The sequence below is a fragment of the Coturnix japonica genome, chromosome 2 (assembly GCF_054131305.1).
Source record: "Coturnix japonica strain WE chromosome 2, WE-NBRP24, whole genome shotgun sequence".
Taxonomy (NCBI): domain Eukaryota; kingdom Metazoa; phylum Chordata; class Aves; order Galliformes; family Phasianidae; genus Coturnix; species Coturnix japonica.
The window spans coordinates 4468538-4484120 of record NC_140664.1 but is presented as its reverse complement, the minus strand read 5'-3'; the positions used below and the strand labels follow the sequence as shown (position 1 = coordinate 4484120).

The 15583-nt window shown below is 40.0% G+C and overlaps 1 protein-coding gene across 2 annotated transcripts in view; it reads right to left on the bottom strand.

Moving 5' to 3' along the window:
• COL22A1 (collagen type XXII alpha 1 chain) overlaps nt 1–15583 on the bottom strand; it is a 215775-nt gene that overhangs the window by 181662 nt on the left and 18530 nt on the right. The window contains exons 1-3 of one of the 2 annotated variants that reach the window (XM_085536911.1): nt 9240–9303; nt 8920–9079; nt 3407–3973 (exon numbers count right to left, since the gene is read on the bottom strand). In XM_085536911.1, coding sequence (XP_085393037.1) covers nt 3407–3973; nt 8920–9010 — 658 coding nt within the window. In that variant the 5' untranslated portion in view covers nt 9011–9079; nt 9240–9303. Of the gene's footprint in view, nt 1–3406; nt 3974–8919; nt 9080–9239; nt 9304–15583 lie in introns of those variants that run through there. The other variant, XM_015856410.3, reaches the window with a different exon arrangement.

The following is a 15583-nucleotide window of genomic DNA, read 5'->3' as shown; positions in this document are numbered from 1 at the left end:
ACCGAGAATGTTTTAGGATAACATTTTTGCCCAGTTTTGCTAACAGCATCTTATCACCTGTCTGGCTTAACAGCAACAACAGAATACTGTAATAAATTTTGTTTAAGAAACAATTATCTCTGACCACACGTGGGTGTTCTAGGGTTCCTCTGCAATGTCTTCCTTATTGAGGTTAACCTCCAGAGCTACCAGATCCATGTTAGGTCAACAGTTTTATACATAAACTAATATATCAAGTTCAGCATCAGATGAAACCTGTATTGAATCTGAAACAGTTGGCTCTGTTTGACAAGCATAAACCTTCTATTTACCTACCAGAAGCAGGTGCCAGTGTTTTTATTTTTAGATATTCCATAGCTGCCTGTTGTTACCTAAACAACATATAAGCAGAAACTCTATTTAGAATGCGTATCTGGAATTTTTAACAGAATACATCTGTCCTGCTGTCCTGTGAAAGAATCGACCATTTTTGCCTTCTAAATATAGTCCACAACGTAGTGGAGACTTCTGGCAAAAATATCTCCCACTGCCACGATGTCTCACTGAGCAGATGTTATTTTTTGATTCTGTCTTCCTCTTTCCACAGGATCAAATGGGAGCTAAAAAGTTATTAATGAACATAATGGCATGTGCATAGCAATAAATTCAGTCAGCTATAGCAAGATGCAATGACAGAATCTAGGACAGACATCCAATGAGACCAGAGACAAGTGATTACGAACAGCTGTTGGCATGAAATCCTCTATTTGTAACACTGCACAAATCTTCCCATTCTGTAATACAGTAGTAAAAGTACTGGAAAACTCATCACTGGTCAGTACAAGAAAATAATTTCCCCTCTGTCATTTCTACTCACTGATTCATGTCTCCCAGGAGCTCACAGAGGACTGCATCTATTAAAAGCCTACGCTGGCTCTGCTGATACACACTTTTATCTCAGAACGTGCACAAACTAAATAGCATCTTGGCATATGCCCTCACCATGTTCTCCACCCACCAGTGGTTTGTATGTTCCTGTTTTATTCAGAGTTGTCATATTGAAATTACAGAGTGTTAAGCACAACATCTATTATAATAAGTTTTACCTTTTAAACATGTGTAAGATATTTCCTTACAGTGAACTCTTCTCCTGTTCCCACCATATTAAAACAGCATTTAAAAGTGACACTGGCACCAGAAGAGACTGGATTCTCTACCAGCTCCCTCTCATCCTCCAGAATAGTTCCACTTCACATATTCAGGTAACAAAAGGAGGTTACTCTATGCTAATATAGGACAGGATTGGGCTCCAAGTATCCCGAGAAGGACTGAGGCTAGATATTGAGCAGAAGTCTTCTCTGCCAAGTCTGGAATGAAGGATCTAGGGATGTTACAGCATCTCACTGGGATCCCCGAATCAGAAAAACACCTACTAGGAACACCTTTTGCAAACCTATTTCTCGTATCTGCAGTTGATGTGGTAATCATGCCACTGCAAAGACTGATACACTTTAAGGCACCTGTTTTTGCTGCCTTAGTTTTTAACTCCCCTTCCTATACTAGATCCACTCCTCTCAAATTCCCTATGCACTCAGATGGTCAATTCCCCTGTATCACTGCCAACTATCTTACACTTCATTATTGTGCCTGAATGTCCCTCAAAATGTACACATTATCCACTCACTGTTTGTTCAGATAACTCACTTTCTCTCTGCTCCTGCTTTAATTAATAAAGTTCATTGACAGCTGTCCAGTTCCCTTTGTTCTTACATAGAAACCAATCCATACAGCAGTCAGCTTTCTCCTTGATTTTCCCTGTATCTAAACCAACTAAACATTTCCCTTTCATTTACCCTTTCAGAGGCTCTCTCTATTTCCCCACACCAAACCTACAGGTGAAGGGTTAAGCAAACACCTTGGAAAGTGACAATTATCACAGATGGATGAAATATGCTCCTAGTAATCCTTTGGGACCTACTGAGGAGCGACACGAACGTAAGTGTGAATGTAGTATGGACTCAGAAAGCTGCAAACAAATGTCATTATACTCTGTCAAATGGGCAAATGTTTTCTTGAGAAGGCAACAAATGGGTAAGAAGTACTGAAAACAGTTTTCCTGGAAAGAAGCGTGACAGATTTTCAAAAGAAAATTAGAATGTGGTTGTTCAGCTGCTGCAGTAAGAGGCTGTTTGTGTTGTCTGAGTGTATTCACCAAGAAGGGTTTACTCTGCCTTATTCTACTCTGGTCATAAGTGTATAATTACACACATTTTCAAGGAAAATCATTCAGCTCCTTCAATCTGCAATGTGTAGTGAATATCCAGCATGACTTTCACTTGTATCAGACTCACACTATCTACAAGCATTTTCATTCAAGTGGCAAAAAAGCAGTCATATGGGGCAGTGTCAACAGCCCTGTGTCTGCAAGTGCTACACTCTATTTAAGAAGAACTGATAAGTCCAAAGCATGATATTAACACATTTGTAATGCAAAGGGATGTTATGGAGAGCCTCACAACATCAAACTGGAAGGCCTGATTCTTTCCTTTTCTTTCACAACTTCCTATCCTGCAGACCAGGCCACTGACACTGCAACATGTTACAGCATCCCATAGAGATTCATCTGTTGTCTTTCAAATTCAGACCTAAGATCCAGAACAGTATCTAATTAATTTGACCCAAAGGACTGAAAATGACCACAACACACACTGAAAAGCAGCAAAACCAAGAACAAAAGAATACTGTTCTCTACTAAACACCATTCAAAACATCACCAAGATTTATGGGGTTGCTAGGCAGAGCACTAGCAAACAGTAGTTACCAGTAGAGTTAAGATGCTGATAGACAGAAACAAATAAGTTTCATTTGTTTCCTATTCTCAGTACACTATACAGGGCACTTTTTTTTTTTTTCTTTTTTAGTCTCATAAATGCAGAAAATAAGAAAAACAAAACAAAATAAAAAAAATTCCTCACTCCAATTAAACACAAAACAAAACACAAAAAACCCACAAAGATTCCCACACAAACATAACCAAATTTGGGGTATAAATAAAACTGTCAACCTTCTCACTGATGTCAGAATAAAGCAGAGGAAATCCAGTCAGTCCAAAATCTGATAGGGCAGTAGAACTATTTGAGGATGAAAAGAAGTACACAGTCTGCTTTTTAGCTGACCACTACAAGCTGATCTATACTTTAAGCTAACTTGGGCAGAAGAACCCAGAATGGGAGCAGCTTAACACAAGCCAGGTAGCAAATTGACTTTTTACAGCATGGAAGAAAGCAGAAGACAATAAATTAAAGAACTATCAGCATAGAATTATAACCAGGTAAGCGTGAAAGGAAAAAATCACAGCTTTTCACACCTACATGATAATCGAACCTATTAATTCTCTTTGTGTAAAAGAACTGTGAGGTCTACTTACTTTCACAGAGGCGTCTTCTCAGCTTCCCACGAATTTTATCGATGGCATTGTAATCGGAAACGTGAAACATGTGAGCAGACTTTGGTTCTGAAGCAATCTCCTCCAATTCTTCTTTCAAGGCTTCGCCAACACCCACAGCAAAGATCCTAATTCCAGCCTGACGAGCTGCATTGGCTGGATCCAAGACATAGTCCTGGCTCCGTCCATCGGTCAGAAGGATAGCCACTTTTTTAACAGTTCGATCACTAAGCCTCCCACCTGCCTCTTTGGAAAAACTGTAAGTGTTGATGTACCTGAGAGCATCTCCAGTGTTTGTATTACCCCCGTAATACTGAATTTTTCGGGCAGCCTCTTTGATTTCCTCACGGGTTTTGTACTTTCCCAAGTCAAACTCGGTGGTTGGCTGGTCGCTGTATCGCACCACACCAACGCGGGTTTTATCAGGACCAATCTCAAAAGTTTCCACCAAATTAGACACCCACTGCCGAACCTTCTCAAAATCTTCTTTTCCAACGCTGGAGGAGGCATCCAAGATGAAAACAAGGTCATAATGAACATTCTTGCAACCTGAAGAAGTGGCAGAATACATTGCTGAGGAAAGTTGAAATACAAGTGTCAGACATAATAAATATTCCCCAGGCATGGTCCCTCAGTGAGCAATGCTGAGGAAACAACAAACCCTCTCCCTCTCCTGCAGAGAAAGTGCAGATTCTCAGTCGTTCTTCCTTGTGTTTCAGATCCACAGTAGATCAGCACATGCTTCTCATTGAAATGCATACCCTTTCTCTTCCTGCACTACTAACTTCCTCTGCTCAATCTTTCACCTACACCATCTGCATGTATATGAAGCTATTTTTTTTTCTCTTGTAAAGACTTCGTTGCACTCGCTTTGCTCAGGCAATGCTCTGAAATGACCTTGGCAGCTCAAGAGACCTGTTCTGACCTTCCCTATGCCAATCTTGACCTTGAGTAGTGAAGCTTTCACGTTCCCTCCTAGATTAACATTAAGATTTATGTATTCTTAGCTAGAAGCATTTCTTCTGCTCAGCATGATAGCTTGGTGAAGCAACTTTATAACAAGATTATTTCGATTTTGAGGCTCTCTGCCATTGACTATTGACTAAAGGATGAGTCACTGAATACTGGGATGGCTTCCTTGACAACAAAGGGTAGATTCTTTGTTATGAAAAAGTTCTCTCATCTCTACAAACACCCTTTTGGCTCCAGCCATGATATTTGTAATCTGTGGCCTGTGTAATCTCAAAGGCAAATGTAATTTAATTACAAATTTCTTGCCCTATGAAACCAGACTGATCACAAATTTGTCAGCTGATTGCCAAGAAAATAAATGTCCCAGGAGATGTTTTCTAGCTCTGTCTGAATATATGCAAGCCAGCAGGCAAAATATACATAAAAATTCTCTGGGATGACCAAGACTTATCAACATTATGCCACCTGGAAAAAACATATACATGTATATATTTAATCTACCATTATGAAGCATAGTGCCTAACAAACCACACAGCTTTAAGACTGAAGGCTCTACCGAGTCAATTTATCTATTGTCACAACTACCAGTCATCATTTCAGCATTAGTTCTTGTCCCACACCATCTCACAAGCATAATTGCTTGTTTGAACCAATCCTAAAAGGCTAATTAGAAAAACAAAGCACAATGTGACCAAGGACAAAGAACTGGTCCATACAAGCCTGCACCATTCAGTTATTAATATCACAACCATGGCATTAACTTCCTCCATGTATCAGAAAATCTGTGAGTAATCAAGGAAAGTTGTGACCCTAAAGTATGCTCACTGAGAACAGTTTTGCTCTCTATACATCAGTGACATCCTCACTGTATGGTTTCTGGCTTTTCACACCCAGATTACTTCCAGCCAGGCTCCAGTAACGAAACCTCTACGTACCAGTGATTGAGATACATTATGTCATAGAATCACAGAATCTCTGGCGGTGGAAAAGATTCTTACAGATCACCTAGTTCAACTTCCCTGCAATGAATATGAATATCTATAAAGAGATCAGGTTGCTCAGAGTCCCATCCATCTCCAGGGATGGGACATCCACCTCCTCTCTGGGCAACCTACTTCTGTGCCTCACCACCCTTTCTATACAAAAAAATTATATCTTATGTATAAATCTTTCCTCTTTTAGTTTGAAACCACTTCCCCTTGTCTTATCACCTCAGACATGCCTCACTTCTGCAGACCTGCCTGGATGGTGGCTGACCCCAGCTGCCCTATTCAGACTTCATCTGCACTCTACTTTGCTGAGTCACATTCCTGGCCTCATTTTGGACCTGCTTCATTGCTATGAGCTTCTCTGATGACCTGGATCCTTGTTTGAACCACTCTCAGACCTGCCTTCTCACCTGTGGCTTCCCAGGCCTTAGGTTATACTCGGTCCTTTCTGCACTCCTTAACAGATCTAAAATGCTAACGTAAAAGTATCCATTGCAGGTGCTAGCCGAGGACTAGAAATCTTTTCCATACAGGCCAAAGAATGTGGAGGTATCCAAGGACTTGTAGGACAGCCACCTCAGTGAATAGAAACACACTATCCAAAGGTGGATGTTCATGTTACTGTTTGCATGTCTTTACAGAGTTCTGATATCTGAGCATAAAGAAAGGTCACAAAGTCTTCTCCCACATTTGAGCTTACGTTTCAAATATTAGTTTTGGTGCTATTGATCATTTTGATGTTGTGCACCTGCCCTACAGAGGACAGGAGTCCTCTGGACAGGAGCAAGAAGGATCTGTCTGGATATATCAGCAGCATGAGCAGCTACCTGGAAGCTGTTGCACAGAGACTGCAATAATTCTCTTCAGCCAAGAGAGTGTGAAAATGGTGGAATGTATCATTTTACATTATGAAATGTCAATTACATTACACCTATGTATACTGGTTAGATTGCCAAGTGTAATTCTATTTGCTTTTTGCAGAATATTAGGGATGTAACAGAAAAAAGAAAAAAAATTAAGCAAGAAATCTCTGATTTCCACAAGGAAAGAAAAAAAATCACTGTTAATCTCTGCTGTCTGAAAGAATATTAACTGAGACTAACCACAAAATATGAAGGTTTAACTATAAAGCCCACAAGGTAAAGAGCTTCCTGTGGTTCATTTTAATGACTTTCAGCAGATAAGATGACTGTACTTTAAAAACAAACAGAACAGAATGAATCCATCCTATCTGTGTTCAAGGGCGATGAGCCTTAAAACGAGATTGTTTTGAAGACTAAAATGTGATGCCTATTCGGGCAGTATTGCAGGGCAGAAAAATATGGTATTTAGGATTATTTTCTTAAAGTCAGACATTTTTAGCTGATGGCAGTGAGATTAAATGCTGCAGAAAAGCTTTTAGTAAGTATGAATCTGCATTTTTATTACTGCATTGTCCACTGCTGGGCAAAATTGATTGTTTTCCAAGAATGCTATTATAGTGTTGTTTACTGGCAGAAACAGTTCATGTTAAGAGAATATGGGACATAATTCATAGAAAGTGAACTTTCAGTTTTTTAATTACAGGAATGCCCTGTGAAACCACAATTCCAAGAGTTGTAGTCACCTGTTCAGACACTGGCTCAACCATTTTGCTGCACTGCCATTATAAATAGCTCACAAACAAGCCATAAGCCCAAAATTATTTAACATAATTATATAATGAAATTATAAACAGTACTTCCTTTCTATAACTGATCCACTAGCACTAGAAAAGATGACATTTCACTTTTTATTTGTTAATAAGTACTCATTCCTTTGAAACTTGATACTAAAAGAATTACAAAAATCATAGAATCATAAAAACAAAGAATCACAGAATGTCTTGGGTTGGAAGGAACTGCAAAGATCATGTAGTTTCAACACCTCTGCCATGAACAGGGTTGCCAACCACTAAATCAGATACTAGGTGAGGATGTCCAGGGCCCAATTCCAGCCTGGCACCTTGAGCTCTTCCAAGGACAGGGCACAGAATCACAGAATCACAGAATTACCCAGGTTGGAAGGGACCTCAAGGATCATGTAGTTCCAACCCCCCTGCCTGGCAGGGCCACCAAACATACACCTTTACTAGATCAGGTTGCCCAGGGCCCCGTCCAACCTGGTCTTGAACACCTCCAAGGACGGGGCATCCACAACCTCACTGGGCAGCCTGTTCCAGGACCTAACCACCCTTCTAGTAAAGAACTTTCCCCTAACATCCAACCTAAATCTTCCCTCCTTCAACTTAAAACCATTTCCCCTAGTCCTGCTATTATCAGCCCTTTCGAAGAGTTTACTCCCCTCCTGGGTGTAAGTTCCCTTCAGGTACTGAAAGGCTGCAATGAGGTCACCCCGCAACCTTCTCTTCTCCAGGCTGAACAAACCCAACTCCCTCAGCCTGTCCTCATAGTCCCTCAGCCTGTCCTCATAAGGGCATCCACAGCTTCTCTGGGCAGTCTGTGCTAGTGACTCACTGCCCTCTGAGAAGAAATTTCTGCCTAAAGTCTAATCTAAACCTACCCTCTTTTAGTTTAAGACTGTTCCTCCTTGTCCTATCACTACCAGACCATGAAAAAAGTCAGTCTCCCTCCTGTTTATAAGCTGTCTTTAAATACTGCAAGGCTGCTGTGAGGTCTCCCCAGAGCCTTCCTTTCTCCTTTTTTTTTCTTTCTTTAGTTTGTTTTTTTTTTTTTTCTTTTCCTGGTAAAAACTAGCTCTGACTATAAAGAATTATATTTCCTAGAAAGAAACAGAGAAACCCTCTATCTCAAATAAAAGCTCAAAGTACCTTTGGGCTTTTATTACAAATAAGCTATGTAGCTCTATAACCAATGTCACTCCCTGACCTTTAGAATCATTCAGTTGTAGATAAATAAACTCTTCCTACTCCCCCTCAAAAAATAATGTGCCCTTGTGAAGACTAACTGTAGGAACAGGCTCTCAATTGCACAGTTCTCTACTCCAATCACGGAATCACAGATTAACTGAGATTGGAAGGGACCTCTGGAGGCCACCTGGTCTAACATTTCTGTTCAAGCAGAGACACATCATTCAGTGGCATTTCAGGGGACACTGCTAAATGGCACAGGCCAAAAACCATGCCAGGGACCCAGCTAGACAGTATGACCCATGAGATGGAAGAATATGAAGAGCACCCTGACTCAGTTTAGTTCACTGGAAAAGTCCCAGTCAGAAGAAAGATTCACCAGGTTTTATGTGAAACCCACTGAAATCAGTGTAAGGGGTGATCTCCATGCCATCTCCACAGATAAGGCATATCCAGAGCAAGTTGCATACTGCTCCTTTTGTTCTGGATGGCTGAAAACAAGAAACTCTAGTTAAATCATAACCCTGATCCCTTAGCTCCATTCCTAATGTCTGTTTTATGTCTTTTCAGTAGTAAGCGTCATGCTTGCTTTTTTCGTTGCATTCTTCCTACAGTGATAACAGCGATAGCATCTCAACCTTGTAAAAGCCCCAGCAGCTATTTAACAAGAGTGGAATGGTGCATACCTGCTCTCTGTGCCTCAGTTCTCTCCTCACTGAACACAAGTGTGAAAAGAATTAGGAGACAGGGTAAATGGCATCTTCCCATAACAGACATTATCTCCTTTCTCACATCAGCTTGTCTTTTCACCGTGGTGGGAAGCTCTCTAGAAATCCAATCTGTGGCCTATCAAGGAAAATAAAGAGCAAGTGTTATCTCACAGCAAAACAAACAAAAGTAATGATGCAAGGCATGGGAGCATCATTTTGAGGAGCTGTCTTTTCTGCTTCTCATGCTGTTGACAAGACACAAACCACCCAGACAAAGAGGCAAGAAGTTCACCTACTTTTCAAATGCTATAGCCTTTCACTGCATCTATTCAGCGTGCAGCAGCCTGAGTGGGGAAGGAGAGAGATTACCAGATTATTATACTTTAATTGAGCTCACTGCCAACTACACAATCAACGCACTGAAGTGGAAACTATTCTTGACATGGCCCTCCCACATATTCATCATTAGGAGATAGAAAACGTGGAGCACGGATACAGCCCACTGCAAATCACACACAACACACTGCCACCTCACCCCTGGCTGCTTTCAGTTCCCAAGCCTCAGAAATGCTGAAGACTAAAAACACGTCTCTTTTCCTACACGTGCTTGCTGCTGTCCACGTCTATAGTCATAAACTCAGCAGCTTCAAAATTATCTTTGAACTATTTAGGAAAGAAATGTAAAAGCTCAGGTGAAATACCCTCAGTTTAAGCTTATTGTCTGAAGTATATCTTGTATGTAGCCACAGATAGTGCTGTAACAAGTCATGCCAAGTATAGCTACATTTTCTAACACTAATCTAACTCCTTTCTTACAATTTAAATATTTAATCATTTATTTACTGTTAAATTTTTAATTAATATTTTTTACTACAAGGATCGTGAAATCATTGCAATTTAATGTACAAAACTCCACACATGCAAGGGAAAATAGTTTCCACCTTGCAGCTCTTATTGCCTGAGGAATCATTTTGGAAGTTTTGCTCAGCTTCTGCTTCCATCTTTTACTCCTTAGTGCACAGCTTTCTTGGTTCATTTTCTTAAGAAATTTCTGCTTCCTCTCTCTTTTAACATGCACATCAGCTTCTTCCCCTTGATATGTAAAGAAGGCATAAAGGGAACGCTGTATGCTGTGGATCATTGCTGTAGGGATGATTATGCATTCTAGGAAATTTCTCTGTAAAGCAATACGGTTCTGGGGGAATCATGAACAAAAAGAATAGAGGTGTCAGCATTTCTTCATGTACAGTCTTAATCAGTCAAAAAATTGGGCCAGTCTCTACTACATCTCTCAGAAATAAATTGCGTAGCATTCTGGTTTAAGAAACATAAAAGGGAAAGCCTTCTGTACCTGCAAATCCTTATTCTCAGAACAAAATGCAGGCTCCTGTATTTTCAAAGGTCTTTATCACATGCAGACAAGGAGAAAAAAAATACACTGAATACACCATGCACTCTACGAATAAAAAGTTGGAAGCATCTGCCAGCAGAGGAATGTAAACGCTAGATAGGACCCAAAAAACAGAGTGCTCTATTTAAACACCATTCCTAAGTCCAAAAAGCACAAGCAGGTGCTGTAGTTTGCACCTCAACCACACAGTGCCTCTGTGAGACAGTGAGGCTCTCACAGAGATTGCTAGAAAAGGTTGCAAGGTAAAAAGGGCATTAAAATATCACCATGCCTTACAGTAGTAGTTAGAATTTCCTTCTAAATAAACACATTACTGAAATACCGATCAGGCAGCCGCCTGTGGAGGGATCAGGGCAGGCAACTTTAAATAGCTATAGGAGCCTGCAGCCCAAGGTTTTTTTTCCTATGAAATGTTGGTTTCTGGCATTTAGGAAGAGATGGGAAACCAGATCTGCCATGGGGTATTCTGCACTTTTAGTGCTGAGAGCTCAAAACGTCATTTCTGTGTGTCTGGGCTTGCACGGCAGCAAAGTTTTATAAATACATTATTAAAAACAGCCTTAGCCAGCTGCTAACTCATACAAGGCTGGGATAAATGGAGCAGACCACCAGCTGTTGTCACTCAGCAGAACGACAGCAGGGTAGATGCATGCTGGCTGGAAAGGCAAAGATGAGTTTGGTAGACAGGCTTCACTTCTTCCACTTCTGCTGGGGCAGAAGAGCCAGGCCTGAGAAAAGTGTTTCTAAGGAGTCACTCATCCCTACTCTAGGCTAAAATACTTCAAGAGCTCATTGCTGTCTTATGAGTGTTGAAAAGCATCTCAGAACAGTCATTTAGCCTAAAAATAGGGGAGGAGAAATGCAAATTAAATCGGAACATCTGCTTAAAATCTAGAATCATAACCTGTGGTGGCTTTAATATGCATTTGTGGTTCAGAGTTATTCTTGCACTCAGGCCAAAATACATCATTTTATCCATTTTTTTATAGCATGGAGAATTGAACCAAGTCTCTTAACTTTCAACCAGTTTAGAAATGGATATTTCAGGAAGATAAAATTGCCCCATCCACATCAATGCAACTCATACTGTTACAGTGAAGTTTTCAGAGGTATTAGAAGAAAGATGAGAGATAAAGCATTTCTCCTGAGAGTTTTTGGGCTGTATTCCTCCTCCAATTCAGTTCGCCACCGTAAGACTAAGCCCAGTCTGCGATTTCAATAGCTGACCAACATCTATGTTCCATTCCAGAAGAAACTGTTAAAAAAGAGCCAGAGTTCAGGATTCAGTGTGATCCAGAAGTAAAAATTTATTTTTAGTGGATCCTGTTTCCAGTAGCCCAACATGTTTTTCTATTATTATTACTTAGTAATCATGTGCAAGTATTTGTCCTAAAGTGGCATAAGTCAGTGCACATCCATTAAAAACACCTCTTTTTCTTCTGCTTATTTTGCAAACTTCACTGTCAGATTACCAGGTGACTGATTTACATGCTTTAAGTGATACTGTAAAAAGAAATGACAAACGTTATTATGACTGAGTTTGTAAACTTCGAGCCCAAGGTCCCGTTTTTAATAGTTTAATGGGAAATAAAGGAATGAATAATTCTGGCCGCACGCAAATATGATGTGGGAATGGCATCCAGGCTGAAAAGAATGCTGGTAAATTTTAAAGTGAGCTCTCCGTGCTTAAAATACAGACACAGGACCAAGCTATTTGTACAGCCTCACAGCTGAACAAACAATATGCATAAGATGGATACAAACTCTATACAACATTTCACTTTGCTATTGCTTTTTGGAGCAGTGGTATAGAGTTCTAGGTCAGTGAGCATCCGCGATAAGGCCTGCCTGTTCTTGAACAATATATACACTCATTTTGGCAAATATTTGCTCATAAAAATCAACATTTAAAATATATACAAATATCAAATAAATAAATAAATAAAAGATGAAGGAGAACTGAGTCTTCTCATCTCACAAGTACTTTAATCTTTTGCTCACTGTCAGGCTTCTCTTGCACTCCCACATTTTAAGAGATGCTGTTTTGTCTTCTTGATCTTTATGGAGGCTGAGAGCAGAGCTCTTGTCCACAGCATCACATACACATCCAGAACCAAAATGAACAGCTGAGCAGAATATTATTGTGTTTGATTTTTTTGTTGTTGTTGTTGTTTGTTTTGTTCTTTTTCATGACTGAATCAAAATGAAAGAATATCCTCATATCAATTTATTTGGGAAATAAAGCCCCTCTTCCTTTGCAAATAATATGATGTATTTTTCTGTCCTGATCTGTCTATCTTTCTCCTGCCTGAGTGTGATGTTGAAGGGACATATAGGGATTTGTTTCAGCCTGATCCTCAGATAATACCTTCACATTATCATAATTTAGGGGATGAGCAGGGGAAATTGTATGATAGCAGCAAAATTGTGTGCTTAGGAAAAAAAAAAAAAAAAGGAAAAGAGGGAAAAGAAAGAACAGTTGTAAGGAATGTGGCAGAGCAAAAAACTTCACAGTATTTCTAAGGCAAGTAATTTCAGTGCAAGTAACAGTTATTCCCTCCCTCAGCCCACCCAGCCACTGCTGTTCTGTCCTGGTTTAAGAGAGACAGCATCAGTACCAAAACTCTTGTGAATCAGAGATGGGGAAAAAGAAACATAACAGGTCAATTTCTGTGATCTCTTTCATCCGTTAGAGGAGCGAGCCAGTCTCAAAGTTGTATTAATAAACAAAGAAACAACAACAACAACCAAAAAAAACCCTACAAAATAATGTAGTCAGCATTAACATGAGAATTTCAGCTCTGTGATTTAATAACACTCCTTCCTGATGAGAGCAAAAGTTCAAAGACCCCACAGGGGTAGTGTAAGGAGCTGTGATTTGAGTCTGAATGTAAAAAGCACGCCCAGTTTTAGACTTCAGTGTGTTCTTTAGCATATCTGAACTTATGCTGGAGGATATGTCTTACTATACCCCAACACTGACCTGTGCATCCTACTGTTAAAGTCAAAGGGGGCTGCTTATACTTTTTGCTTAATTTTACCCATTTGTCTGCTGCCACTGAACCTTCACTGTATGCCACATAAATTTCCCATGCTGGCATTCATAATGTGATTTTAAATGTCTTTAGTATGCTCCTCTGAAGAAGAAGCTAGCCTAGGGTGAAAAAGACAGCACCTAATTATAAAGCTTTACATGTACATGCAAAAAAGGGGAAGAAAAAAAAAATACAAAACAAAAAATCAAAGTACACTAATGCATCTGACGTCTTAGCAGAGTCTGATTGCTGATCATGTCTGTTCCAACTACTGAACTAAGCAATTTAATTATCTAAATTGTTGCTGATATGAGCAGGAAGGACACCATATGAAAGAGAAAAGGACTTTCTCTCCCTTGATCTGCCCATGCCATCATATATCTTATTTCAATGCTTTTTAAAGAAATTATACAGTGGCGTTTCTTGTAGATGCGTTTCTTCCCAGCCCTGATCCAAAGCCAGCTGTAGTTAATGAAAGAAACAGTTGCTTCTCTCAGCATGCATTATTTCAATATCAAACAAAGCAGAAAACCTTCTGCTAACACCAGTGTTGCTCCTGAAGTACTTTGTTCATAGAATCAAAGAAGTGTTGAAGTTGGAAAAGACCACTAAGATCATCTAGTCCAACTGTCCACCCATCACCACCAGGCCCACTAAACCATGCCCCTACCAGATGTGTTTAACAGCAACTGAAACTAATACAAAGTCTGCTGAGACCAGAGAGGAGACTGTCTGCACTACTGCAGCTTGTAGGATGAGGATGTTCACATAACCTGAGAGCCAACGGATCCCCAGTCTTTAAGTACTGCCAGTGCTGCAGGAACTAAAGAGTTTCTTCTGTCCTTTTTTTACTATCACATCTCAAGAGCAATTTCTACCCTGATCCCCAAAAAACATATCAGTCGCATAGAGATGGTTACCATGACTACTAGCCAAAGAGATCTGTCATTTTGATGGGAGACTAAATGGAGTACAGAGGAAAGATCAGTAGAGCACTCAAACCCATCAATTTGTTTGCCTCAGCTGAACTCTTGCTATTCTGAAGTACTTGGTGCTGGAGCTCCAGGTCCCAGTGGATGATTAATATCATTGCATTTGGGAAGAAGTTTGATTGGACAACAAATAAATTACATATAAAACAATTAGGAGAATAAATGTAATAAATAATTGCTCGTAAGTGACTAGTGACTGTCCAGGAGACTCAACAAGACAGGAATTGAATGGAAAAAAATCTACAGAGAAGGGTAGCTGTGTCTAAAAGGGTCATAAAGCATACTCCAAAAGGGACTGGATTAACTCATCATGAGCATTTTCTAATTCCTGCATGTTCCACTTTGCAAACTTAGAAACGTTATTTTAACCTCCATAGCACTGTACAGGCACTTGTGGGGAAACCTGAGAGAAGGTCACAACTGGAATTTAGAAGTTCCTAGCTCCTTAACCTATGCTTAGATCATGCATCCTTCAAACTAATTCTTTTGTAAATGCAACAACCACAGACAATTTAAAAGAAGCTATTACTGGTTGCCTGCCAAATTGCTGCAATTCTAAAATGCTCTAAGTACTAGGTGAGCATTTTGCAATGTATTTTTGTCTGCTGCAGCTATGCAGTGTCTGCAGGCCTTGGTGCAGTTACTCCAAGTATAACTGTTCAGTGATTTGTTCAGAGAAAGTAACTCCAAGTCTGAATGATATGCCTGCATATCAAGGTTAGGTGTCTTTCTATTGACTGGCTTAGAAAACCCCAAACTAACCTGACATAAAACGTTTCAGTTACATAATCTCTGAAATCCTGAAGCCTGTGGATAGGTAGATCCAAATCCGTATCACCATTCCCAAACTTACCTTGTTACCTCTGCTACCAACAGGATGCACTCAAACAGTTGGACCAGTAGTCCAAACTACGTCACTAAGGAAGGCAACTCATCCATCCCAATAATGACTCCATTGCACCCTGGCTGTTATAAAGCTTTCTCCATATTTCCACACCTATATTTTTCTAACGCATGAAATGTGCCTTGTGCTACCACTCTGTCAGGGTTTGCAGTATACACATACCCTACAATTGGAAAGTCCGGCATCTGCATGTAGTTCAGTGTGCCAGCAAATTAGGATTACAGATAATAGTGTAATCCTCATGGGAAGCACAATTTAAACATTTAATTTTACAGTCATTGGTGTAATGGATATCCAG